Consider the following 24,073-nt stretch of genomic DNA (forward strand, 5'->3'; position numbering starts at 1 on the left):
CTCTTTTCTCTTGTTATGAGGCTGCATTTCACAGAAAATACGATTCTTCTGGGAAATGATGGAATTATACTTGATTCTTTTTATAAAAACAGGATGCAGAAAGAAACAGTTCTTACAGAAATGCAATTGAAGCATATGGGCTGAGAGATGTCTTGCCATTGTCTCTTGTTCACTGCAAACGATTCGAGATTGCATATAATAAAATGTTTTTGATAGTATCCATTAGTTCTTTGATCCAAGTTATCCTACCGTCAATCGATTGGAGAATAATGGACTACTAACGCATGTAGATAGTCACGGACGTAAACCTGATATCAATCCCTTGTGCAGCATGAATCATAGTAACTGAATATAGATACTAATGCCACTTCATCCCCAACCGCTGGAAAAACGAAAACAACGACCCCTTAGGCACATAGCCCGCATACATTCTCTGCCATCCAGCAGCAAAGGACCCCTCCACCGGTCCTAGCTCTGCAAATCCCAGAGCCTCAACGACCCACGGCGTTAAGATCGCCAACACTCCTATCGCGAGAATGGTAGCGTAGACCGGATGGTCAGTAGCAAATCCGACTGCTGCATCGCGTGCTTTTTCAAGGGCGTTGCGCGAAGCTTCGGCCATCTGGGCGCCTGCGACGATTGCTTTCGAGAGGCCATTAAGGAGAGCTTGGGCGATGGCGTCGGTCCATCCGGATGTGCTGACGGTTTCATGAAGTTGCTTTCTAAGAGATTCTGGGGATTCAGCGGTCAGAATCAAATTGAGGATGTCAGAAGCCGTGTCTTCTGTCGTACGTGCCCTGGTGGTGGGAGGATTGGATCCTGTGATGCAGGAGATTGCGATGCCCATTTTGAAGTGGTGGATGGGAGAATACTAATTTGACAGTAGAATTATGAGAAGTGAGACTGAGGAGGAAGAGGAAGAGGAGAAGAGGTTGTTGAGTAGCAAGTGACTCTTTATGCCTTGCAGACGTACTTTTGTCAAGGCTGTACATACATAAGTCTAGCCGCCGACAAACAAATGACTGGCGATCAGCTTCTTTTAAAAAGTATCTACCTTTAGTAGCCTGATAGCCTGATCATTGTATGAGCCAATGATGTATTACACTCTTAGTTATTGATTGTACGGCATTCACCATAGACCATTCCTTCCTAAAGTGACCTTCCCACCGTCTATGAAAGTCCTTCCCTCCCTCTCTCCTCTTGATTATACTGCGAAGACCTACTTTTCTATTTCTGCATGATATGAAAGGAAATAAAGCCACTGCGTTGTTCCTACACAATTGATAAAACGTACAATTAGCAATAGACATCAAGCGATCGAACAATAAAATACTCAAACAAACAAGTCGGTCAATCCAGATCATTCAGGAAATCTATCCCAAAGATATAAGCCCGCAATATACGCACGCTGTACATTCCACTTGAATTGGCCAAATCAATCGGGAAATCCTTGACATCATCTAATTTGGCATCATCACTGAGCCCACGGCTTCGGACACAACAGCCACAAGCGGAGACGTGCAATGCCCCCGGTGATCCGTGCTGCGATGAGATGTCCCTCGAGGCTTTTCGCAGCATCCACAGTCTCTTCCACAGCATCCTCCTCGTCCAGCACAGTCCTGTCGCAGCCATGGAGTGAGATACCAGTTGGGGTTCTTTCGCCATGCCCTAAAGGCTCTCCCTAGAGATCCCATTGGAATACCTGCCTCCAGCTTCCATATTCTCCGATCATGAAACCAATATCGGTCATGCAGTTTCTTGAGCTCAGTCTCATAAGTGCTCAGTTGCGATGCCTTCTTCCTCTCCTGTTTGAAATCATGTTCAGATTGCTCCAACGAGGCTTTCAAAGCCTTCATCTCCTCCTGTACGTAGACATCCCTCTGAACAATCCAACGACCCTCGATATCGGCCTCGACCACCCCCTGACACCATTTTAACTTCTCTAGTTTGTTGGGATGATTTCCCTGAAGTAGCTGATAACGCATCAACTGGACGAATAGAAAGTGGCCGTTTTGTTCCAGCCGATCTTCGAGCCACTCCCTGATATCCTGGGTTCTCGAGCTGGGATCCATCCGTAACTGAATTTGGACTTTGTCCTCGAACTCCAGGTCGGAGCGGAGAACTTCTAAGAGTTCCCGGCAGTAATAAGAGTATTGGATTTTGTGTTTCCATTATTCGACTTTACGCTCGTACTCGGGGTCGCGCTTTGGGGGGGCATACTGCGGTGGTTTCTCTTCCTGTGGTGATTCGCACTTTGTGGGTTGAGTCTTGGGGGGGTTCTGTCTTTGTAGACTTTGATTTGAATAGATTCCAAGGCATGGTGATGGTTGTAGAGACGAAAAAGAAGTGTGTATGGACGAGGAAAAGTGTGCAGGTAAATGGGAGTGGTTGACAGAGTTATCTAGGAGTGGTGCCTTGAATACTGGTGAAGTTTGGTGTCATTCCCACATAATGCATCCATATTTGGCATAAGTGCTTGGTTGATATTCTGTGTATCCATTTCTAATAAAAGGATGTTCTGGATGAATAGAAGCCTGTCAGCCTGCATGGGAGTCTGTATGGAAACCTGAATATCTTCGAGGTAGAGATAAATATGACATAGATGATGGAGCTTCAATATATCCACATGACAGTCTATATTACTATCTCTCGTATAAGGCTCTAATTATCTCTCATAGATAAGGAAAATGAATACGACATCTTTATTATCAATCAACAGTTGCGCCATCGATTTGTCAGATTGTATTTCTAATCGGGTGAACCCTGTAGAGTAAACACATAAATACTACTATATACCGCATATCAAGCACCATAATATCCATTCCACAACATCAATCAATCAATTAAACAACCATGCCCCTCCGTACAGCCATAATCGGCCTCTCCTCCTCAGCAACCACATCTTGGGCCTCATCAACCCACCTTCCCTCCCTCCTCACCACACCCGGAAAATCCCTCTTCACCCTGTCCGCCCTCTGCAACAGCTCCATCGCCGCCGCCCAATCAGCCATAAAAACATTCAACCTCGACCCCTCCACGGTAAAAGCATACGGCGACCCTGCCGCCCTCGCAGCAGACCCAGACATCGATCTCGTCATCTGCGCGACCCGCGTCGACAAACACTACGAAACTATCCTCCCCTCTCTGCGTGCGGGGAAATCGGTATACATCGAGTGGCCGCTTGCGGGGGATAAGGTGCAGATTGAGGAGTTGGGGCTTGCTGCACGTGAGAGTGGGAATGGGACGGGGATTGCGGCGGTGGGATTGCAGGGGAGGGTGGCGCCGGCGGTTTTGAAGGTGAAGGAGTTGTTGCGTTCTGGGGATACTGGGCTGGGGAGGTTGTTGAGTACTGAGGTGAGGGCGTTCGGGGGGACGATCGATAGGGAGTTTCTGCCGCCGGGGTTGAAGTATTTTGCGGATAGGGAAGTTGGTGGGAATCCGATTACGATTGGATTTGGGCATGGTGGCTATCCCTCTATCTATCTGGCGAGCTCAAGATGCTAACTTGATGCCTAGTGATTGACTACGTCCAATCCGTCGTGGGAGACATCATCCCCGGAACAGACCATGTGCATCTCCAACTCCAACGCCCAGATATCCGTATTCGCGAGCCCAAGACCGGCGAAATCACAGAGACGATTCGCTCGAATGTGCCCGATTTACTCAGTCTACACGGTAAGCAACCGCACTCTATATTATCCTATGTTGGATATCATCTAATGGGTGAAAGGAACCCTCCCCGAATCACCCTACACAGCCCTCAACGCAACCCTAACCGCCTACTTCAACCGCGGCCAGCCATACCCCAACGACCCATCCCTAACATGGACGTTAAACTGCGAACATGGCACGATCAGACTCACCGCGCCAGCGGGGATAGCACTACAAGCGCATGCGTATGCGGAGCCGGTGACGATCTCCGTGTATAGATTCGAGACGGGCGAGGTGGAGGATGTGCAGTGGGGGTGGGACGAGGCGCAACTGGAGGTTTCTGTCCCTGCGAGATCGGTGCTGAGGAGTTTGGTTAATCTTGCGGAGGGGAGGGAAGATGGGTATGTGAGTTTGGAGGATGCGGTGGGTAGAGCGAGGCAGATTGGGGGGTGGTTGGATTCTTTTGAGATTTAGATTTATTTTATACTATTTGAGTAGTATTTAGTGTTATTTGTTGATAATCTAAATGTCTATCGATATTTGTTATGTTTTATATACAGACATCTAGAAAAACACATAAACTTTTATTTCATGATAGCTAGCATTAGCTGAATCATAAGATCGTTAGGAATGGAGCAGTGGCTCCTCCAATGCAATGCACATGCAAAAAGACATTCTATGAAAACTTTTCAATGCACTTACGCAGTTCTATACCACCTCAAGCCTTGGTGCCCAGTCGTGGCAATCGCACTCGGAGATGCAAGGCAAACATGATACCTCCCCAAACTGCCGCTGAGACGAACGTCATACGAAGGGCGGCAGAGTATGCGCCAATCACTAATAAACATATTAGCGTTTATCTAGCAAGGTAAAAGAAGGGAACTCACCCTCATGCCGATGCAACGGATCCAAGCCTGCAATAGCTTGAACCGATTTTCTAACGAGAAGAATAACATCATCCTTGTTGGGACCTGTCACCTGCGCATCGAGTTGGTAGGAGAGTGTATTCTGGAAGATCCAGCTACTAATGGATACGCCCATCACAGAGCCCAGATTCCGCCAGAGGCCCAGCGTCGTCGTAGCCACGGCCTGGTCCTCTTGTTTACTGGTAGCGAGAACAGATACCATCAACGAGGGGAACGAGAAGCCCTGGCCGAGACTGGATAAGGAAATGCAGACCATCGCGACGGCATCAGAGGTATCGACGCCCATTGAGGCAGCGGTACAACCTCCCAGGAAGAGGAGGAACCCGCCGATCAGCACGGTTGGCTTCATGCGTTTCGACCAGGTGATTAGGAACCCGGTTGAGACGCTGGATACCGTCACTGCTAGAGTGGCCGAGACCAGTTTGAGACCTGATTCTGTGGGGGTAGCCAATTTCACAGCCTGGAAGTACAGGGGGGCATTAAAGACCATGGTGTTGACGGCGATGGCGCCAAAGAAGTTTCCGAAGATCAGACTCGCCCGGGGTTGGCTCGATAGGAGGGATATTGGCATCACGGGCCGCTCCACGCCACGCTCATATCTCACCAGGAAGATTCCTAGGACCACAGACAGGATCAAGGAGGAAATGACGAGGGGGTGTGTCCAGCTGAAAACGTTACCGCCCAGATTGAGACCCATGATCAATGTCGTTACGCTCCCGACAAGAAGCAGCGAGCCCACCACGTCGATGTTCTTGAGCAGCTGTAACACGGTCATCCGTTGTGCGTTGGCCTGCTTCAGCCCCAGTCCGCTCGGGGTTGTCCAGGCGGCCACCAAGAAATACACAAAGATGAAAGGCAGTTGCACAAGGAACGCACCTCTCCATCCTACCCGGTCAACCAAGTACCCTCCAAACGCGAGACCTAGACAACCACCGGTACCAAGGCAAAGGTTGATGTATGACTGGTACACTCCGCGATATTCAATGCGAACCAGGTCGCTGGACAGAATCATGCCCATGGAGAAGACACCACCCGCACCGACTCCAGAAACCGCTCGGGCGGCAATGAAGCTGCCAATACTCTGCGCGGCGGCACACCAAGCAGTGGTGATGAAGAAAACAGCAATGGCGAAGAGATAAGCCGGTTTCCTGCCGACAGTGTCGGAGATACGTCCAAACAGAGGAAGAAACGCAGTAGAAGTCAAGAGGAAAGCAGTTGACAGCCACGACGCCGAGTTGGAGGCATGGAATTCAGAAGTGATGACCGGATGACTCGAAGCCATCAGCGTCGAATCGAAGAATCCAATCACATAGCCCAGCAAGACACCAGAGAAGATCAGCCAGAATCGCATGGGCGACACGTTGATGAATCGAGACGCATAGCCGGTATCTTCTTTCTGGCTACATTCTGGGTCTTCAGTGGCTTTTTTGCTGGCGACATCAGCCGAGGGGATTCTCTCTAGGTCTGGTTCAATATCCACGCCCTGAGGAATGGAATTCACTCGAGCAAGATCGAGGATGGCGGATTCATCTTCGGCGGTCAGCCCAGTGGATTGGGGATTTGAGTGATTGTCTTTCAACAGAGGCGTTGACTCGTCCACCTCGCGTTGCGGCTGAGGCTGCTTTCCCACAGTCATCGAGAAAATGAGGTGATTTCCACACAAATACTGCAAAGATTTTCAAGAGGAGAGTTTGAACGGAGGATATTCTTGCGATTCAGTCGAATCGTGAGGGGTTCTTAAGATGAGATCAAATGCATGGATGATGGCGAATAATGGAGACCTTACAGGATTTACGGCACTAACGCAGTCTCTGTAATGTGGCTGGAACTTGATTCACCTTCCACACACGGATCGTCCAAGTGAGTCAACTGATGAAGCATCCAAAAGCCTCGTATCGTCGCACTCCATCTGACAGCTCGAATCCATCGATGATGCTCGATCAAGTCGAATTTCCAGGATGACTCAATGTTACCGATGTACCATCCTGTATCGATGTGTATTATATCAACCAATTGGGGCCTCGTACATTAGTTATCGTTGTGGAACCTTGCATCTTAGCAGCCAATGACAAAACTTTTAAATTGGAGAAGTGGGTCTTTTCATCCTGCCGCTTTATCCGGTATCACTGATATCGCTGCGACATTCGAGATATCAAGAGAGCATGCGAGGGATAAGAAGATTGCTATGATGAATGAGTTATGGTGGCATTGATATTATATACTAGAGGTATACTGGATGACAGGTAGTATTCCAACTGACTTACGGTTGCAATAACTAGATCAGATAAGGCAGTATCTGATATAGACAGGGACTTTTATTATTGATGTTCCACTATGATACATTTACTATGGATGCTTATATCAGGCACTCAAGCACAGGTGGCAATGATAACAATCGATAAGAAACATCTCCAACTATCGGAGTCATCAACACATTCAACCCCTCATCTTCAAACGTCAACCATAGCATCTCTCAACCTGACATTATAGCATACTTTATCCTGATAATAAGGATATAACAGCCACATAACAACAGCTGTTTCAATCTGCCCCAGCCGATCCTTCCAAAATGGCTTCCCCGCTTCGAATCGCCGTCCTGGAATGCGACACTCCAGTACCCAATGCCGATGTGAAATATGGAGGTTACCGCGGAGTATTCGCGACTCTGTTGAAAGAAAGTGCCACAGCTTTAGGACAGCCTGAGAAACTAAACCCGGAGTCTGGTCTCGACATCACTGGATGGGATGTTGTGGATAAGCAGGAATACCCCGACTTGGAGGATGTTGATGCACTTCTTTTGACTGGATCTAGTATGTCTCCTAATTTCGGAATATATCTTTACTATTAATTCCAGATGTCATGCTATGGTGGCATTCATTCTTTTGGCATATCCCGCACTAGACCATCCCGCTGACTGAGTCATACCCCAGAACACGACTCCTTCGACGACCAACCCTGGATCCTCAAATTAGTCGAATACACAAAGAAAGCTATCAAGCACAACCGTGTACGAGTACTAGGAATCTGCTTCGGACACCAGATCATCGGGCGTGCTCTCAATGCCAACGTCGGCCGCAGTAATGACGGTTGGGAGATTGCAGTATGCGACATGGACTTAACCGAGCAGGGGAAGAAAATCTTTGGAAAGGATAAGCTTGTATGTTTTCTTCTCCAGTCGAATGTCTGGTTTATAGGTGAAGGTTCTAACGTGTTTCAGCGCATTCAACAAATGCATCAGGATATCGTTCACGAATACCCACCCAATGTCGTTCCGCTTGGCTTTTCACCAAAATGTGCCGTGCAGGGAATGTACTCCCCCGGTCACTTTATCACTGTTCAGGGTCATCCCGAGTTCAGAGAGGATATTATAACTGAGATTATCACGATCCGAGCGGAGAGGGGTGTGTGGTCCCCGGAGGAAGCTCAGGATGCTCTAATTCGGGGAAAGACAGAGCATGATGGCGTTTATATCTTTGTGGTTTTCTTGAAATTCCTGCTTGGTGAGTTGGAATAGACTGTTTCTATGGTCATCGAAGTCTTCTCGCATAGATTGTTCATAGATTTAGATATTCATATACACCCAGAATATACACTTAATAAAGAATAAGTCCCCTGAAGCTTTTAATTGTAGTAATATATGCCCGCTTTTGATAAAGTACAATACCATGATATATATGGAAGAACATAGCAAGTGAGATCCATAACTCCAATGCCGTATACAATGGCAACATGAACGACCACCTGTCTCCAGAATAACCCTCGGCTCCAAAATTGCGCACCAAACAGCATCATTAACCTGTCGCATTCGGATCCTCCCGTTCTAAGAAAGTAGGATCCATCGCGACCCGCCGCTCAAACTTCGTCCACCAGTCCCGAAAGCTCTTCAGCGGAACAGTATCATCCCCAAAGCTAGCAAGGAAATTGAACGCATTCCCGATAATCCGCTGCGCAAGAACCTTGGTGGTAACCTCCTTCTCCTGTCGTTGTTCTGGCGCCTGGCGCACAAGGTCCGTCGTCGTCTCACCTCTGGGCTTCTCAGCCTCCAATGCAGCAAGTTGCGGCGCAACGGTTTGTAAAGGCTCAATTGAGATACCCAAAGTCACCATCCCATTGGGCACTGATCCCCCCGTAACATTGCTTGTGCCTTCGTCCAGCATTTCATCTTCTTCATCAGCTTCTGTGCGCCGAGGGCCTGACGAGGATTCACTCGATCGGACCTTGAAAATGTTGGATGGGTTTTCGTTTGCCAATGCGCCTATGAAGCGGAACTCCCCGCCGCCAGTCGGGGAATTGGGGTCGGGGAGCTGGATGTAGAGCGCGGCCGCAGTGTCTTGAGGGAGGACGGTGCCTGGTAGGAAAAAGACGGCAATGTCCGAAAAGGTAGGATGAGAGGGAAAGGTGAATGCGAATTTGGTGGCTTGTCCATTTGGTTGAGCGTCAACCGCGACACTTTCTGTCAGGCATGGTCTGCCTGGAACGATTACGGAGAACATGGCGGAGACGTCACAGGTGGGATGAGGTAGGCTGTTTGAGCGTCACTGACTAGAGGGCAATTTGTAGTAGTAGTAGTGGTATGATATGAAAGGAGAATGATGGTATTAAGCCGTACTAGATAAGCGGCAAGGATTAGTATGCATTGTCCAAAATAGCTGTCCTTTCCTTGAATCGCAAGCTAAGAAGAATTTCCTGGCGCATTCAATGATGGAATCTCAAAGAAGCGCAGCGGTGACGAAATGGCCCGTTGCCCTTATCGATAAGGGCTAGTAGCCAAATCTTGATGCCAGATTAGTGAGGCATAAGTGCAGACATCCAGGCAGCGATTGCGATCGGCAGTCAGACTCTTTGGACGAGGCTAACCACCAAGTGTACATACTAGATGCATATGGACCTTTCTCTCTTGTACATATTCTGCATTTGAACATAATCAATATCCGCCAACATGGGAAAGTCAATGCTAGACCTGATTGATGAATGCGACAAGTATGAGCGGTCCCCCCCGTCCGTTAACAAGTATCTAACCAGATGTCAGATTCCCGTATTACCATGATAACCCCGCATTTTATACTGCCCACTTGAAGACTTACCATGCCTTCAAAGTGAACGGATGCGATGCAATCTTGGGCTACATCCTCAACTCAATCGTGGACAAGTTCTACTGGCCAGACGGTTGGACTATCGACTCCAAAAACCAAACCGTCACCCTGGCTACCCCTGCAGATGCAACTCCTGAACAGCGCAGCAAGGTGGTAGCAGACACTCTTGCCGAAGCAGTCAAGCGAGAAAGCTTCGAAATCCTCAAGGGGTGGAGGAACGAGAGGTACCCGGTCTACGGACCTGGTGGGGAATACCTGCTCGAGATTGAACGGAGCGCCAGTGCGCTCTTTGGCATCGTCTCGTACGGTGTGCACGCGACCTGTTACGTTGAGGATGAGAATGGGCTGCGATTTTGGATTCCCAGACGTTCAAAGACCAAGCAAACCTATCCGGGCATGCTTGATAACACCGTGGCCGGTGGGATGAGCACGGGTGAGCGGCCCTTTGAGTGTGCCACCCGCGAGGCTATGGAGGAAGCCTCGCTGCCTGAAGACGTTGTCAAGGCCAATGCCACTCCGACTAGCTGTGTCACGTACTTTTATGTGCGCGATTCTCGAGCTGGAGGGGAAGTCGATCTGCTGCAACCCGAGGTGGAGTATATTTACGATATTAAGCTTGATGCCAGTATTATCCCCAAGCCAGGCGACACCGAGGTTGAAGAATTCCATCTATACACGGTTGAGCAAACCAAGCAGGCGATGGCGAATGGAGAATTCAAGCCCAACTGCGCCGTGGTTTTCATCGATTTCTTCATTAGACATGGACTCTTGACGCCTGAGAACGAGCCCGATTATTTGGAAATCGTCTCCAGATTGCATCGTCGTCTCGAATTCCCTACCGCATCGCATGCCACCAGATAAACAGTTGCCCACAGCAGCAAAGGAAGCCATGTATGCAAAGATGCAAAGATATATTTGATAATCTATTGATATACCCAATCACCAATTAAACGCCGACGCTGCAACCGAAATATGTCAATCAAATACAACCAACTTTTCTGACTATCCAGCGTGCCAATTTAACGCATTAGGCCGCATAAGTCCGAAGACAATCAAGTGATAAGACAGAGATTTCTTTATTTCTTAAGAAGCAGGTACACATAGTCAATTCTCAAGGGTGCCAGCTTCTTGTAGGGCCCCTCAAGGTAAAGCAGCAGTCCACCAAAGGAAATAAAGACCGCCCTAAAAGTGGTGATCGGTTAGCATATGCTTCATGTAGATAGCAACGCCAATGGCATGACAGTAGACATGCGACAAACGAAGCTAAGCGTAAAGAATCTGTAAAACTTACATGCTTCCAGCGGTCGCTCCCTCCTCGAATCGGTAGACCTTTCCGTGGCAGACGTAGTCATAGTCATTCGCCAGAGTTTGTTCGCCCATTCCGACATCTCTCCAGCTGGTCTTTGCCGCAGGGTCATCCTTTCCATCCAGCGAAAGTGTCGATGCGAGGGCCAGGTTGACGTTCTCGCCGACCGCGCAGGGGTAGAGCTCCGTGTTGACATCCAAGGTGAATGATGTGTACTGGTCGGAGGAAGTGCAGGTCAAACGAGAGACACGGTCATATTTCTGCTGGTTGACTCCGGTGATCGTGAAGGTGTCTTCGAAAAGTAGCGGATCAGACATGGTTGCGACCGTCTGCTGTCAAGCAGTCAAATAATCGGAACGGGTTTTAGGATAGTTGAAATCCAGTCACAGCTGGATGATGGATTCGGAACGAAATAGGTAATAAAAACACTGAAAAGCGTGGCGTGAAAAGCCGTGGAGGAATTGACGATAGCAGAAGAACCGGAGAGAGAAGAAGTCGAAAGGAAAGCCGCAGCTTTTTTTGCTCACGTTTTAGCGCACCGCCGCTTTTACGCCCAGAAGCTGCCCCGCCTCATGCAGAACTATTTTGCGCCCACCAGTTCCTAAAACCAACAGACACATACACACAATGTCTTTTCGCAAACGAAATATTGGCCTTTCGGCAGGCGTAGATCGAACTGCTGCTGCCAATTCCCCCGCGCAAGCACCACAGGCTGTTGCGACGCCAGAATCGAATCCCGGGATCCGCCCCTCCCCCGATGATGGGCGCCCGACAACTTCTACAGGCACACCATCGCTGGATAATCTGCTAGCAGGACATGGTGGTCTTCCTATTGGAAAGTTACTTTTGGTTGAGGAAAATGGAACTACAGACTTTGCGGGTGCATTGCTAAGGTACTATGCGGCAGAGGGTGTGGTGCAGGAGCAAAGAGTTCATGTCGTTGGAGTGCCCGAACAATGGGGCAGAGGTCTTCCTGGCTTGATAGGTTCTGCAGAAGCTGGAGAGGAAAAGACAGAGAAGCGATCGAGTGAGCGCATGAAAATTGCCTGGCGATATGAACGTCTGGGCGAGTTTGGCGCAGGAGTGGCAGGATCACGAGGTAAGCATCACTGTGGTCATTTACCTCCATTTCACCGGGTTATGCTAATTGATTCAGCACCTGCAGCTTCAGATCAGAACCAAGCGACAGCAGATGGAAGCCAGAGCAAGCAGCCGGCATTCTGCCATGCGTTTGACCTCACGAAACGTCTCACTCATCCTTCCATAACCAACATGACCTTTATCCCCCTCATCCCGTCGAGGGAACCGCTATTCCTCACTATTTACAAGCGACTTCAGACTGCCATCACATCAAGCCCGCCAAACACGGTCCACCGTATCGTCATTCCCTCTTTGCTCAACCCCACGATGTATCCGCCAGACGCCAGTCAGCCAGATAACATCCTGCAATTCCTCCACTCTCTGAAGGCACTCATGAACACACAAAACCAGCGTATCACCGCAATGATCACCATCCCTCTATCCCTGTTCCCACGGGCTTCGGGCATCATCCGATGGATGGAGCTCATCAGCGACGGAGTAATCGAGCTTTGTCCTTTCCCGCACTCCGCGGATGGTCTCGCAACATCGGGGGCTGCAACTTCTCATGAAGAACCACCACAGGGCATGCTGAAAACCCACCGACTACCAGTCCTCCATGAACGTGGCGGCGGTAGCGACCAGAACATTGGACAGGATTGGGCATTCACTCTTAGCAGGAAAAAGTTCGAGATTAAACCCTTCAGTTTACCGCCTGCTGAGGGAGACAAAGAAGCACAGGATGGAGCAGCAGCAGCTGGTGGAATGCCGAAGAAAGCAGATCTCGAGTTCTAATAAAAGTGCCGTAAATCGAAAGAAACACGATCAATTGATCATTCCTCGTGGTTTGAGTCTGCTAGCATATCCTCCATTTCGATCTGTTCGGACATGGCAGGACCGGTGTTGGCCATGTTTCGGAAATAGTCTCTTCCATAAGCATCGACTCCTGGCCGCATATGAGCGGCAAAACGACTCCTACGAAAGGATGAAATGGCAAGCCATGCTTAAAGAGTGTCAGCGTCCAGTCGATGACGGGAAACATCAAGCCTACCTAAGAAGAGAAGTAAAGGGGCGAAGAACACCAGGAAAAGCACTAGAAAGAAGTTCATTATCGAATGACTGCTTCTATATCTTCAAAATAATATAGACTAGTTTAAAATGATACCAAAATATTTCTCTCGTCGATGTGGAAAACATCATCAAGAGCCAGCAATTGCGGTCCGTCTCGGCTTCCGGAATGCAGCGCCCGAATAGGAAAAGCGCCCCCTCCACCTTTTTTCTTCCTTTAAGAATTTCTTCGCACCACCAAAATTCTTCTTCTCCATCAATTCTTCAAAGTCGACAGCTCCTGGTTTTGCTGGACAAATCCTAGAGCGACTATCATGTCATATTCTCTTTAATGGTAAGTGAATATGTGCTTTATTTGCTTGATTATCTCCTTAAGTGATTATATAACTACTATAATCTGTCAATCCCCTGAAGCTCAAATAATATCTCAATAATTCGAGCACCTGTGACTGAGAAACGTATTGAAAATGATTCTTGCCACTCATATACTGCTATATGTTGAATGATTCTGTTTGAGCCTACGCTAATACTAGAATCTTTTGCAGCACTGAATTAATATCATTGGATCAACCTAGTTGGAACAGTTACAATGGGCTCCGAACCCACCCTTCCTATACCGATTTCATATATATCCGGTAGCTACTTGATTTTCTCAATTGATGCAGTTACATATTTGAGACGCGAGCACCACATCTGCGGTGTTCTGGTCGGTACTCTGCCGCAGATCCCTCAGCAAAATGTCTTCTTGAGTCTGCCATTGGAGCTGATGCCGGAAGAGGCGAGGCTGCTGGTGGAAAAGGGTGTAGCGTGCATCGTAGATGAGGCAAAGGCCCATAAGGATGGCATGGCATCTCTCATGGAGGAGGATCGAAAAAGATACCTTCAAGACTTAGAAGCCCAAGGACTCCAAGCCATGCGTCTCCAAAATAGTCGAAGGGAGCAGAAGCGAGAGGAAGTCTTAAAGACATTAGATGAAAAGAAGGCCGCCAAGGCGAAGAAGGCTGCTCCGAAAGATACTGCCGAGGATGACACCAAGGAAGTCCCAGGTCTTGAACTCTTCGCAGGCGACCAGAAACCAGAAGCTAGCAAGCCATCCTCGCGTGCCCCGCCAGTATCATCTGAAGTCGCAATGGGCGTTACTCCCGCTACTTCCTACCCTCCACTCCCCGCTCAGCCGTCTTCTCAGCAGCTGTTGCCGCTCCCTAAAGTGCAGTCTTCCTATCCATTATTCGCTCATCTTCACTCGCAAGGTTACTTCTTGTCACCTGGCCTGCGGTTTGGATGTCAGTATATGGCATATCCTGGCGATCCTCTACGGTTTCACTCTCATTTCCTGGTTGTCTCTGCCGAATGGGATGAACCAATCGATCTGATGAATATCATTGTCGGAGGTCGTCTAGGCACCGGTGTGAAGAAGGGATTCCTCATCGGCGGAGCTGAGAAGGAGGCCGAAGAATCCGAGGCCAAGGGCAACGACAGCGTCAGGACGTTCAGCGTCGAGTGGGCGGGAATGTGAAATATGAGTCCCATGCTCATCCAGCTGATTATTCAACTCCTATCATCATGCTGTTGCTCCCATCGAGTGTTTACGTCTTCGGATTGCAGCGACATCTGTGGTTCTGGTGCCTCTGCTGTCTCAACCGACCTGTGCCAAACAAGTGGGATACTTGTCAGGTACTATCCACCTGATCAACTGACATGCCAGAACGCGCATCGCTTCGGCTTACACTACTTGGTGAACAAGCACTGTGGAAGCCTGCCTCATGCAAAGTATGAGCTTGGGGTGAAGCACAAAATGCCAGCACTCATTGCAGAGGGACGATGTATTCTAGCGTAAGAGCAGAACTACATTGTCAGAGATGATTTATAGCGGGTTCCAAAGGAATGTCTGTAGACATTCAGGATCTAAGCCTTATGTATTACCATGCATTTTCGCAAAAAGAATTTCATAAAATCAAAAATCATTTACATCAGCTTCATTTGAATTCATTCCACCATCGTAGTTATACTATTTGAGCCACAGTACTTTTTCTGTATAATAGTCAAAATCCATAGCCTTAGGCCATTGATGGCTTCTGTCATTTCATTGCAGATTCCAGCCACCCCTAGTGCAGAGCAGCCATGCCACTGAGGCACTGCTGATTCTCAACTAGCATCCAATTCGAAGCGAAACGGCGCGAGACTGACAGGCTTATTGGAGTATTCCAGACACATCCTTCTTGTCCCGATCACTATTCCTGATAGCAGGTAGCAAACAGGAAATGTGTATCGCTCCCAGGCCATATCGAAGATCTGAGACACGAAGGGTCCCTCGCCTGGAGATGCAACGAGATCTGCATTTGATCTTTTCGGTTTGATAATCAGGATAATCCAACTGCTTGATTGGTCGGTTATAGGTATTCGACGTTCCTCCACTTGAATTTCTTGTTGGATCTGTCAACTGCGCGGTTCTGGAATTGGCTGCCATGTAGTTCGAATACAAGGTCCTTTGGTGCGGTTTTGTCTTCAGGCTCTTCTGCGTCTGCGTTTTGCGAGACCGGTACAGGGAGATAGAAGCGAAAGATGGTCTGCTCTTTCGGAACATCTAAACACAATCTCAAGTCAACAGATGATCGCACCCATCGTAGGTTCCCAAGTTATCACTCACTCTTCAACTCATCCTTCTCCGTAATAATCACAAACGTAAACTTCGTATCCCTCACCACAATCCCCTTAATCCCAACACGACCCGCGCATCGACTCCGAACAACCTCAACCTCCGCCCCGTGGAAATCCGCACTGACAAGTTTACTCCCATGCGATTGCGCCGAGATGGGCGATGTAATCGGTCGATCCTTCAAATCCAGAATCTCTTGCATATACCCCACCCACATCTCATGGAGGCCTTTGAAAATCGCATACTTGCATTCCTCCTTGGGGAGGTCGTAGATGCCCGACGCGCGCTTCTCCCGCGCGGAGAGGGGCTTTGGCTTCTGCTTGCGGAGGAAGTATTCTTTCTTGCGGAGGCGGTGGAGGCGACGTCTGGAGCGGTTGTCGGCGGGTGTTGGGGATGTTGGACGGAGGAAGAGAGGTTTTTGTTTGATGCGTTCGGTGAAGAGTTGGTTTGCTGTGTCGGGGGAGTGGGCGCGGGCGAGGAGCTCGTGTGCGATGTGAAGTTTTGGTGTCGCCATGGTGGGGTGTATATGGATGGATATATGGTGGATGATTTGCAAGCTGATATTGTCTGCGATAGTTGAGGTACTGTCACCTATAAAAGGCGTTTTGCATGGTTGCCGTGGTGGATGAAGATGCGTTGGTGAAGTTGCAGCGGAGATTCAGAAAAAAAGATATCGCCAACTGATAAGGATTTATCGGCCTTGTCTTTCTCACCAACACCATCTCATCTCACTTTCATCAACCAGATGGGAATATCATCGAAGAAAGGATATAATTATATTCTGATAAACAATATGGCATGAAATTAATGACTAGAGCAAGAAAAAAGCTCATTTTCTCCAAGAATACTGCTTCGATGGATATAGGCAGAGCTGTCACTCACTCCAAACACTCGACTTCCCGAGCATTTTCTACTAACCAGCAGCAGAATAGAATCCATCCATCATCCATACTGTGGCTGTTCATCATGTCGATCTCGGCTGTCTGGATATGCGAATCTCCTCGGTTCCAGCTTCTTTCCCCGCATCAGGTGTCAGCCATTGACGGGCCATACAATACAGGATGACACTGCCATGGCTAAAGATGCATTTATTTCAATTGTTCTACATTGATCAATACTGTGAACAGAATACCAATATTTTCATAACCTCAACATGGCTGCTCAAACAGACAACTTTCCGGAATTGCCTCCCTTCCCAGCAGATGTGCCAACAGCTCCTCTTCTCCGTCTGTCTCTTGGGAAGCTCCTAAATCATGACAAGGACGAATGCCAGAACTTCATACAAGCATGTGAGAATATCGGATTCTTCTATCTGAATCTGCAGGACTCAGAGCATGGCAGCCGTATCCTTGAGGACGCAGACGAACTGTTCAAGATTGGCAGCGACTTGTTCGAGTTAAACCTCGAAGAGAAGCAGAAGTATGACTTTAGCAGCCAGAGCTCTTACTTTGGATATAAAGCGCAAGGAGCTGCCATCGTCGATCGCCAGGGAAATCCTGATCGGAATGAATTCTACAATGTCTGTCCATTCATCACCTCTATCACTTCGTTACTAAATCTAACACCATTCTTCAGATCTCCAAAGACGACATCATGGGCATTTCAAATCCCCTCCCAGCCCCAGACATCCTCCAGAAAAGTCGCAAAACACAAGAATCCTTCATTCAAACCTCCCACTCCATCGTCACACACCTCCTCAACCTCCTAAACGACAACCTCCAACTCCCACCCTCAACCCTCGCAAACCTCCACCGTCTCCACGCCAGAAGCGGCGACCAAATCCGCTTCGTCAAAGCTCCTCCACAGCCCACGGACGACAGACGCACCGCACTAGGCGAACACACGGATTTCGGAACCATCACTATCCTCTTCAACCGACTCGGCGGACTGCAGGTTCTTCCTCCCGGTCTGGACGCAGAATGGCTCTACGTACGCCCTCTCCCGGGCCATGCTATCGTCAACCTAGGCGATGCACTCGTCAAGTTCACGAATGGGCTTTTCAGATCGAATATCCACCGTGTTGTTTCGCCGCCAGGTACGCAGGCCGACAGTACCCGGTATAGTCTTGTTTACTTCTCGCGGCCGGAGGATGAAGTTCCTCTGCGCCGGTTAGATGGGACAGATCGCATCCCGTCTCTTGGTGAGGGCGTCATCGAAGAGGAAATTAATAGTAAGGATTGGATTATCCGGCGGGCGTTAGGCCGCAGGACGAATTTGGTTTCTGGAGTTGATTTTGAGAAATCGGCGGGGACGGAACAGTTGAGTCGGAGGATTAGGGTGTGATAGCTAGCTTTTGTGCTGCGTGTTTATTTCTTATGTAGCTGTAGCTAGCTACTGGTACCTGGATCTTATCTTGAATTTTTGAAACCCTAACCGGATACATCTTGTTCTACGAGATTTCCATCAATCAGTCAAGATATACAGTAGTAACAATCTATTCTGCAACTGATTCAATCCATTCATAATATCAGAGTATCTGGTATACTATAGAAAATGTATAGGGCCCAGTGTTATCCCCAAGTGGTAAATACAACATGTTTTATATTGTTCCAGCAACTCAACACAATACTTCACCTGGCTACTTCTGGCTGTTGTACTCTCTCTACATGTTTCAGATCTATCTAGCTTACAATAAAGTTAGTAGGAACAGCTCTACAATAGGTCCCCACAACCTGAGCAACACAGTCCACACTTGAAACATCACGTCTGGAATTGCATTGTGAGTGAATCGTAGGAGATATGTCAGTTCTGTGTTATTCTGTAGATTATATCTATCTATCTCTGTAGATTTTTATCTTCTTTTTCCTCTTCTTCAAACATACCTTTTCGTTTTCAAACTTCAAAAACTACTCAAGACTCAAGACTACGAAGTACTTACCTTTATCCGAAATCACCATCACCGAGAATATAGCCAACATCATGGAGGACAACTGGGAACCTCCTTTTCCGAGGAATGATTTGGATACAGAGTGTTCGGCGATCTCGATTCTCAGTAGTCCGCTCAGTACCCCCGGATCTCTATCGCCATCTCCCCCGACATCCCCTGCACGGTCCGAAGAAGCAAGGTTCATTTCCGCTGTCTCTGGTGAGTTGTCCCCATCTTGATCCTCAGTGCCCGTGACGCGAAGGGCTGACGGAAGTATATGGTGAAGAAAAATTTACCTCCTCGCTACTCTTTCGCCGAAGCGGAGGGTTCAAGAACTTGTCGATAGACATTCCGAACAAGCCCAAAGATTCACGGTCCTCGAAATCTGCCATAGTTAGGGAAACCCTCGATGAGATCGAGGAGAAACAGAACACCTTCTTTGTAATGGAGAAAGACCTAATACTTCCACTCTTGCCGGAAGAGAACTCGATACGGGATTTGATCGACTCTGACAAATACCGGAATGCTCGCATTCAACACCTCGAACCGTTAAAATACCAACCCGCTGGGTAAGTCAATCCCATTGGGCTTCTTTTCAGCCCTGACCATATGGATATAGCCTGCGAGCGGAGTTGAAACCCTATCAACTAGAGGGTCTTTCCTTTCTTCTACATCTCAAAAACAACGGGGTGGGTGGTATTCTTGGGGACGAGATGGGTCTTGGAAAAACAATCCAGACCCTCTCGCTGTTTCTGCACATAAGAGAAACCGAGGACATCCAATGTACAATTTGCCCCCCTTTCCTGGTCATATGCCCCTTGAGCGTTTTGGATAACTGGGTTTCTGAGGTGACGAAGTGGACGCCCGGTTTAAATGCAACCAAATTCCATGGCTCGCAAGCCGAAAAGGCCCAGATAAAATCTTTCATCGCCGCTAAGAAAGCGGGGAAGGGTCATGTGGAATCAAAGCCAATGCCTGATATTATCCTGACGACGTTTGATACCCTTCTCTCAGATAGAGCGTGGTTCTCCAGAGTGTTCGTTTGGAAGTATGTGGTATTGGATGAAGGTCATCGTATCAAAAACAGTGAGTCTAAACGAGCTCAGGCCCTTCGAGCCATCAAATCCGAGTTCAAATTGGTTCTCACGGGGTAAGTCTGGTATTGAATGTCGCCCTGATATACGCGCTGATACCGTTGTTTCAGTACACCTGTGCAGAACAATCTGAGAGAGCTTTGGTCGCTATTCAATTGGCTTTACCCGAATATATTCGTCCCATCCACTTCGGAAGTGTTTGAACAAGCGTTTTCTCTAGGTGAAGGAAGAGTGGACAGGGAATTTCTTGAGCATGCAAAAAGATTCCTCGGCCTGGTGATGCTTCGACGAGAAAAAGATTCAGCAGAAATCGGCATCACCATCCCTTCAAAAACAGAAATAACACTTTCTGTACCTCTTTCGGATCTCCAGCATTCTTGGTATCTCAAGGCCCTCACGGGCATCGATCAGATGTCCTATGGTGACCTTAGAAAACCCGGTTCAACCTCTTATAACCGGGCCATCGGCAATATCCTTATGGAGCTCAGAAAAGTGAGTAACATTACCCCGCCATTTGAGAAAGATATTAACACTAATAGTGCTCTATCCATCCGTATATGCTTGATGACGCCCTTCCAGACCCATACGAACCGGGCGATCATATCGCTATCAATTCTGGAAAATTCGTCGTCCTGCAGAAGCTTGTCGAGCAGTTTGTTTTTATGGACAAAAAGAAAGTTATCATTTTCTCTGGCTTTGATCAAGCTCTGAATATTTGCGAAGATCTTTTTTTCACGCTCAAAGAAAACGGATTGCGATTCGAGTACGTCCGCTTGGACGGAAAAACCTCCCGGGCTTGGAGGAATCTCAATATTCACCTCTTTAATAGCGACGAAAGATACCGGATTTTCTTGATTTCAACCAGGGCTGGCGGTGAGGGTATAAACCTCACCAGCGCGTCGACTGTGGTCTTCCTCGACGAAGACTGGAACCCCCAGGCCATGCGCCAGGCGGAGGCGAGAGTGCACAGGATTGGACAAACTCAACCAGTAACGGTTTTCAGACTATATTCCCGTGGGACTGTGGAAGAACAAATCCGCTGCCGAGTGGACAAGAAAGTTTACCTGGCCTCCAAGGTCACAGACAGCGTGCAATCACCTTGCGTTGACACTCCCTTCAGTCCCGGGGGAGTTCGGAACACCAACTGCGCAGACACAACGACTACGAATGGCAGTCTGGTGGCATCGCTTCGACGGGCTGCCTTTTCTGGGAATCATCTCGACACTAAGTACCTGACGTCTTTGGATTGGGAAACTCTTCTCAAAAAGTGCACGAACAACCAGAAACCAGACGAGGGCCTCCTAGGCCCCATCATGACCGACGAGGATGAGGAGGCATGGTTGAGACGTGTGGAGAAAGTTAAAACCAATATCTTCCAAGGCCTCAAAATTGACACGACCGCCCGATCTTCTCCAAAGGTCCAGGAAAACCCGGATCTTGGATTAGCACGAGCTGAGCGGCGAATTGGAAAAAAGCGAACTGTCAAAATTGATGGATATGACGTGCTCAGAAGTGATCTTCGACAGCCAGTTCCCATGACCAAGGATCAGGGTAAAAACGACACAACTGTCGAATTCGTACATGAGATAGTAAGTTTGAATACACATTCTTGATGGATATGCGCTCATCATCCCCAGACATGTTATGTTTGCAGGGGGTTCGATCCGACGGAATGTCAGGTTTGTCCCCGTGCTTTCCACAACGAGTGTGTCGAGAAGGTAGTTGAATTTCAGCCAAATCGCCCGGCGGGCTTTGCATGTCCGCATCACTATTGTTGCAGCTGCCATAAGCCCGCATCGCAGGTTGGGCGCCTTCTTTTTCCTTGTCGCTCATGCGAAAAGGCATACTGCGAGGTATGTCTGGATTGGAGCCGGGCCACATTCATTGGGACAAACCCCTCGTTCGAGCAAATGGGGTATTATCCAACGAGCGCATTCTATATAGAATGTGCGACCTGCAAGGCTGTCCCGAAGAGGAAGGTCAACATCCAAAACGAAAGCAAGCCAGCGAAGCGCATCAGAATTTAAATGTACGGAATGCGGTCATGGGCATAAGCGATTTGGAAAAATGCATCTGATAAGCTGCATGCGGTTGGTCAAGCGAGGCTCTTGTTTGGAGAAATCGGTCACGAAGAGATGTTTATGATGACGTGGATGTATTTGGACGATTCAAGATATGGCAACTTCCGGGTTCTTTTTCGTGGCGATTTCTGGCAGTCCGATAGGACGAGTCGGTTGAATGTGAGCATGAGGATTGGTTTGGCTTTGGTAGATATCGCATAGCAGTTCAATCGTAAGATGTGTATCTGCCAGCAGATATATGTGATGGATGAGTTGGCCATGCAGAGTAGGATGTATCAGATGCGGCAAACATGCCGCACACCATAGTTACTCCCTAACAGCACAGCTGACAGCAAGGCTATCCACGGGATTGTTCTGTTTCGACATGAATTACTTGCGTTTCAAAGGAATAAGACAGAGTACGTATGCCTGCAAAGATGACACCGGCTAATCGATTAACCTAAGGCTGCATCAGAACGAAAAGACAAAAGGCAAACATGCTTTACGAATCCAAGACATCACGAATGACCAGAATAGACAAAAACAACCGAGGCAAAGACGGGGCGGTACGTACATACATAACAGTAAGGGATGAGCTGAACTTACAAGCAAATAACTCCATTCAATATCAGATAATCCCCCGGAGAGGCATCCCATTCGCTTCCAAACTGTCGGGACCAGAACAGGAACAATAGTTTAAGAAAAGAAAAGAAAAGAAAAGAAAATACGAGTCACAAATGGTGCCGACAGCCAATGCAGGGCAAAAACCGATTATTTGGGAATGGAGAATCATCACACATCCCCGACGATTGGGATTGGATTTGCCATCGGGGGTTTGCCCATTGTGGTAGAAGGTCCAGTGCTAGGCTGGCAATGTGGCTGATGGGCTGAATATTGAGGATGTTCTTTTTGTGGCGGCAGGGTTTGAATCATGAGGTATTGGTTGCCTGGATGCCTGGATTCCTGCATGACTCGAGGCGTTTGTTTCTTGCATGATGAGATGATGATCACTTGAGATGACAGAAAAAAGAAAGGAAAGGAAAAGAGAGAAAGGAATTCAACGTGAAGGCAAAGTTGCATGGAGCACGTGAGCAGGATGCGCTGTCTGAAAAATACACATTACCATACCGGCTGTATCATCTGTATGCGTACCACGGAGCGTCAACCAGTACTTTCGGGCGGGTCGCCATCCGGTCCGAGCCGTAAAAGTGGATGTCTTGCTGGAAAAGGCAGGAGCATCATAGCAGGTATCTATGAGGCATAAGGCATAAGGCATTCAATATTCAGGCAGTCATATGAGTTGGTACCTGTACAGAGTATTGAGCTGAATGGCAATGGAGAGATGCCATAGGATAAGAATCAGTGGTCTAGAACTAACCCCTGTCCCGAAACTAGTATACAGGCCAGGAATAACATCCAATGCACTGGATGAGCAGAATAAGAATTATACACCAGGAACCAATCTGGCATCGTGCAGAATGACGAAATGAAACCACGGAGAATAAAGGAGACATCAATTGGGTCTGAGTTTATCCATGTCGAATACTCTGTAGTACTATGATCATACGATTCTGTCCCAATTGTGTGACTTTCTATCCTCCATAGTCCATATTCATATTACTTCTTTTCTTTTTTCTTCTTTTTCAGATAGTCCTGTAGATCGAAATACCAAATCACAGACAGCACACATCCATTAGTTAGCCCGGTCCACGAATCTATCCAGTCCAGTCCCGTCATAGCTTCCATTCCAATCGCAACCAAAATTGGATGACCCCAACATCCGGCCGAGAGTGTTTTATTTTCATCATTCAGCCCAGACCAGGGCCAGCCACGTATATAGTCATACAGAACACCGTTATAGTATTCCGTACTACTGGTATCCACCCACGGAGGGAGACACAGAATAGGACTAGAAGAGAGACATAGTTAGCCTCGGGGATTAACAAGAAACAACCGACACATCAGCTGTCAGTGTCAGTGTCAGTGTCAGTGCCAGTGTCTGATCATGATCGCTGAGAGGGGCTGAAGGGGGATATCCGATTATGGGGTACTGCCTTGTCGGGACTGGAGTCAGGAGTCGTCAGAGATGGACAGGAGATGGTAGAATGATACTATCGCCAAAACCGTTGTGGAAGTGGGGAGGGATCAGCTGTCATATTCGTTGCATGATTACTCTACTACCTACAGGAGATAGTCAACTACGGAGTAGCTAGTATGGTGACAGTTGAAGAAATATGAACTATCACATTTTGTCTCCCCCTGTTCTACTACTGTAC

General features: G+C 48.1%; 13 protein-coding genes across 13 annotated transcripts; 7 read left to right on the forward strand and 6 right to left on the reverse strand.

Moving 5' to 3' along the window:
• Positions 1-21: 21 nt before the first annotated feature.
• ASPWEDRAFT_38802 (uncharacterized protein) lies at positions 22-1,005 on the reverse strand. Its single transcript, XM_040834968.1, has one exon. The coding sequence runs from the start codon at positions 845-847 to the stop codon at positions 359-361; it is 489 nt and encodes a 162-aa protein (XP_040690824.1). The 5' UTR covers positions 848-1,005; the 3' UTR covers positions 22-358.
• A 44-nt stretch (positions 1,006-1,049) lies between these two features.
• ASPWEDRAFT_441354 (uncharacterized protein) lies at positions 1,050-2,236 on the reverse strand. The gene has a single exon (XM_040836191.1). It carries the CDS (start codon positions 2,070-2,072, stop codon positions 1,461-1,463), a length of 612 nt encoding a protein of 203 aa, XP_040690825.1. The 5' UTR covers positions 2,073-2,236; the 3' UTR covers positions 1,050-1,460.
• Positions 2,237-2,853: 617 nt separating this feature from the next.
• Positions 2,854-4,125, forward strand: ASPWEDRAFT_170636 (Gfo/Idh/MocA family protein; the record flags this gene model as incomplete). Its single annotated transcript, XM_040830653.1, has 3 exons — positions 2,854-3,463; positions 3,517-3,675; positions 3,731-4,125. The coding sequence occupies 3 exons, from the start codon at positions 2,854-2,856 to the stop codon at positions 4,123-4,125; spliced, it is 1,164 nt and encodes a 387-aa protein (XP_040690826.1).
• ASPWEDRAFT_58767 (putative MFS multidrug transporter) lies at positions 3,972-6,649 on the reverse strand. Its single transcript, XM_040838406.1, has 2 exons — positions 4,539-6,649; positions 3,972-4,488 (listed from the first exon to the last, which is right to left on the reverse strand). Exons 1-2 carry the CDS (start codon positions 6,211-6,213, stop codon positions 4,370-4,372), a joined length of 1,794 nt encoding a protein of 597 aa, XP_040690827.1. The 5' UTR covers positions 6,214-6,649; the 3' UTR covers positions 3,972-4,369.
• Positions 6,650-6,752: 103 nt separating this feature from the next.
• Positions 6,753-8,192, forward strand: ASPWEDRAFT_38807 (type 1 glutamine amidotransferase). The gene is made up of 3 exons (XM_040834969.1): positions 6,753-7,387; positions 7,508-7,734; positions 7,795-8,192. The coding sequence occupies exons 1-3, from the start codon at positions 7,147-7,149 to the stop codon at positions 8,089-8,091; spliced, it is 765 nt and encodes a 254-aa protein (XP_040690828.1). The 5' UTR covers positions 6,753-7,146; the 3' UTR covers positions 8,092-8,192.
• ASPWEDRAFT_38808 (OPI10 family protein) lies at positions 8,159-9,264 on the reverse strand. The gene has a single exon (XM_040834970.1). It carries the CDS (start codon positions 9,068-9,070, stop codon positions 8,369-8,371), a length of 702 nt encoding a protein of 233 aa, XP_040690829.1. The 5' UTR covers positions 9,071-9,264; the 3' UTR covers positions 8,159-8,368.
• A 252-nt stretch (positions 9,265-9,516) lies between these two features.
• On the forward strand, positions 9,517-10,531 carry ASPWEDRAFT_50428 (thiamine pyrophosphokinase-related protein; the record flags this gene model as incomplete). Its single annotated transcript, XM_040837436.1, has 2 exons — positions 9,517-9,557; positions 9,607-10,531. 2 exons carry the CDS (start codon positions 9,517-9,519, stop codon positions 10,529-10,531), a joined length of 966 nt encoding a protein of 321 aa, XP_040690830.1.
• A 107-nt stretch (positions 10,532-10,638) lies between these two features.
• ASPWEDRAFT_441433 (DNA-directed RNA polymerase core subunit RPB8) lies at positions 10,639-11,524 on the reverse strand. Its single transcript, XM_040836193.1, has 2 exons — positions 10,962-11,524; positions 10,639-10,852 (listed from the first exon to the last, which is right to left on the reverse strand). The coding sequence occupies exons 1-2, from the start codon at positions 11,291-11,293 to the stop codon at positions 10,747-10,749; spliced, it is 438 nt and encodes a 145-aa protein (XP_040690831.1). The 5' UTR covers positions 11,294-11,524; the 3' UTR covers positions 10,639-10,746.
• Positions 11,525-11,599: 75 nt separating this feature from the next.
• ASPWEDRAFT_38812 (elongator complex protein 4) lies at positions 11,600-13,229 on the forward strand. The gene is made up of 3 exons (XM_040834971.1): positions 11,600-12,075; positions 12,133-13,056; positions 13,105-13,229. The coding sequence occupies exons 1-2, from the start codon at positions 11,604-11,606 to the stop codon at positions 12,846-12,848; spliced, it is 1,188 nt and encodes a 395-aa protein (XP_040690832.1). The 5' UTR covers positions 11,600-11,603; the 3' UTR covers positions 12,849-13,056; positions 13,105-13,229.
• Positions 13,230-13,362: 133 nt separating this feature from the next.
• Positions 13,363-15,096, forward strand: ASPWEDRAFT_38813 (tRNA splicing endonuclease subunit SEN34). The gene is made up of 2 exons (XM_040834972.1): positions 13,363-13,455; positions 13,667-15,096. The coding sequence occupies exon 2, from the start codon at positions 13,711-13,713 to the stop codon at positions 14,635-14,637; it is 927 nt and encodes a 308-aa protein (XP_040690833.1). The 5' UTR covers positions 13,363-13,455; positions 13,667-13,710; the 3' UTR covers positions 14,638-15,096.
• Positions 15,097-15,511: 415 nt separating this feature from the next.
• ASPWEDRAFT_170644 (RNase P/RNase MRP complex subunit) lies at positions 15,512-16,291 on the reverse strand (the record flags this gene model as incomplete). Its single annotated transcript, XM_040830654.1, has 2 exons — positions 15,512-15,705; positions 15,769-16,291. The coding sequence occupies 2 exons, from the start codon at positions 16,289-16,291 to the stop codon at positions 15,512-15,514; spliced, it is 717 nt and encodes a 238-aa protein (XP_040690834.1).
• A 639-nt stretch (positions 16,292-16,930) lies between these two features.
• On the forward strand, positions 16,931-18,060 carry ASPWEDRAFT_170645 (putative oxidoreductase, 2OG-Fe(II) oxygenase family; the record flags this gene model as incomplete). Its single annotated transcript, XM_040830655.1, has 2 exons — positions 16,931-17,296; positions 17,353-18,060. 2 exons carry the CDS (start codon positions 16,931-16,933, stop codon positions 18,058-18,060), a joined length of 1,074 nt encoding a protein of 357 aa, XP_040690835.1.
• Positions 18,061-18,696: 636 nt separating this feature from the next.
• ASPWEDRAFT_50434 (putative nucleosome remodeling complex ATPase subunit (Snf2h)) lies at positions 18,697-22,725 on the forward strand (the record flags this gene model as incomplete). Its single annotated transcript, XM_040837437.1, has 7 exons — positions 18,697-18,862; positions 19,038-19,212; positions 19,263-19,793; positions 19,848-20,229; positions 20,277-21,326; positions 21,375-21,750; positions 22,697-22,725. 7 exons carry the CDS (start codon positions 18,697-18,699, stop codon positions 22,723-22,725), a joined length of 2,709 nt encoding a protein of 902 aa, XP_040690836.1.
• Between the last annotated feature and the right edge of the window lie 1,348 nt (positions 22,726-24,073).

This window comes from Aspergillus wentii (genome assembly GCF_001890725.1).
Source record: "Aspergillus wentii DTO 134E9 unplaced genomic scaffold ASPWEscaffold_3, whole genome shotgun sequence".
NCBI lineage: Eukaryota > Fungi > Ascomycota > Eurotiomycetes > Eurotiales > Aspergillaceae > Aspergillus > Aspergillus wentii.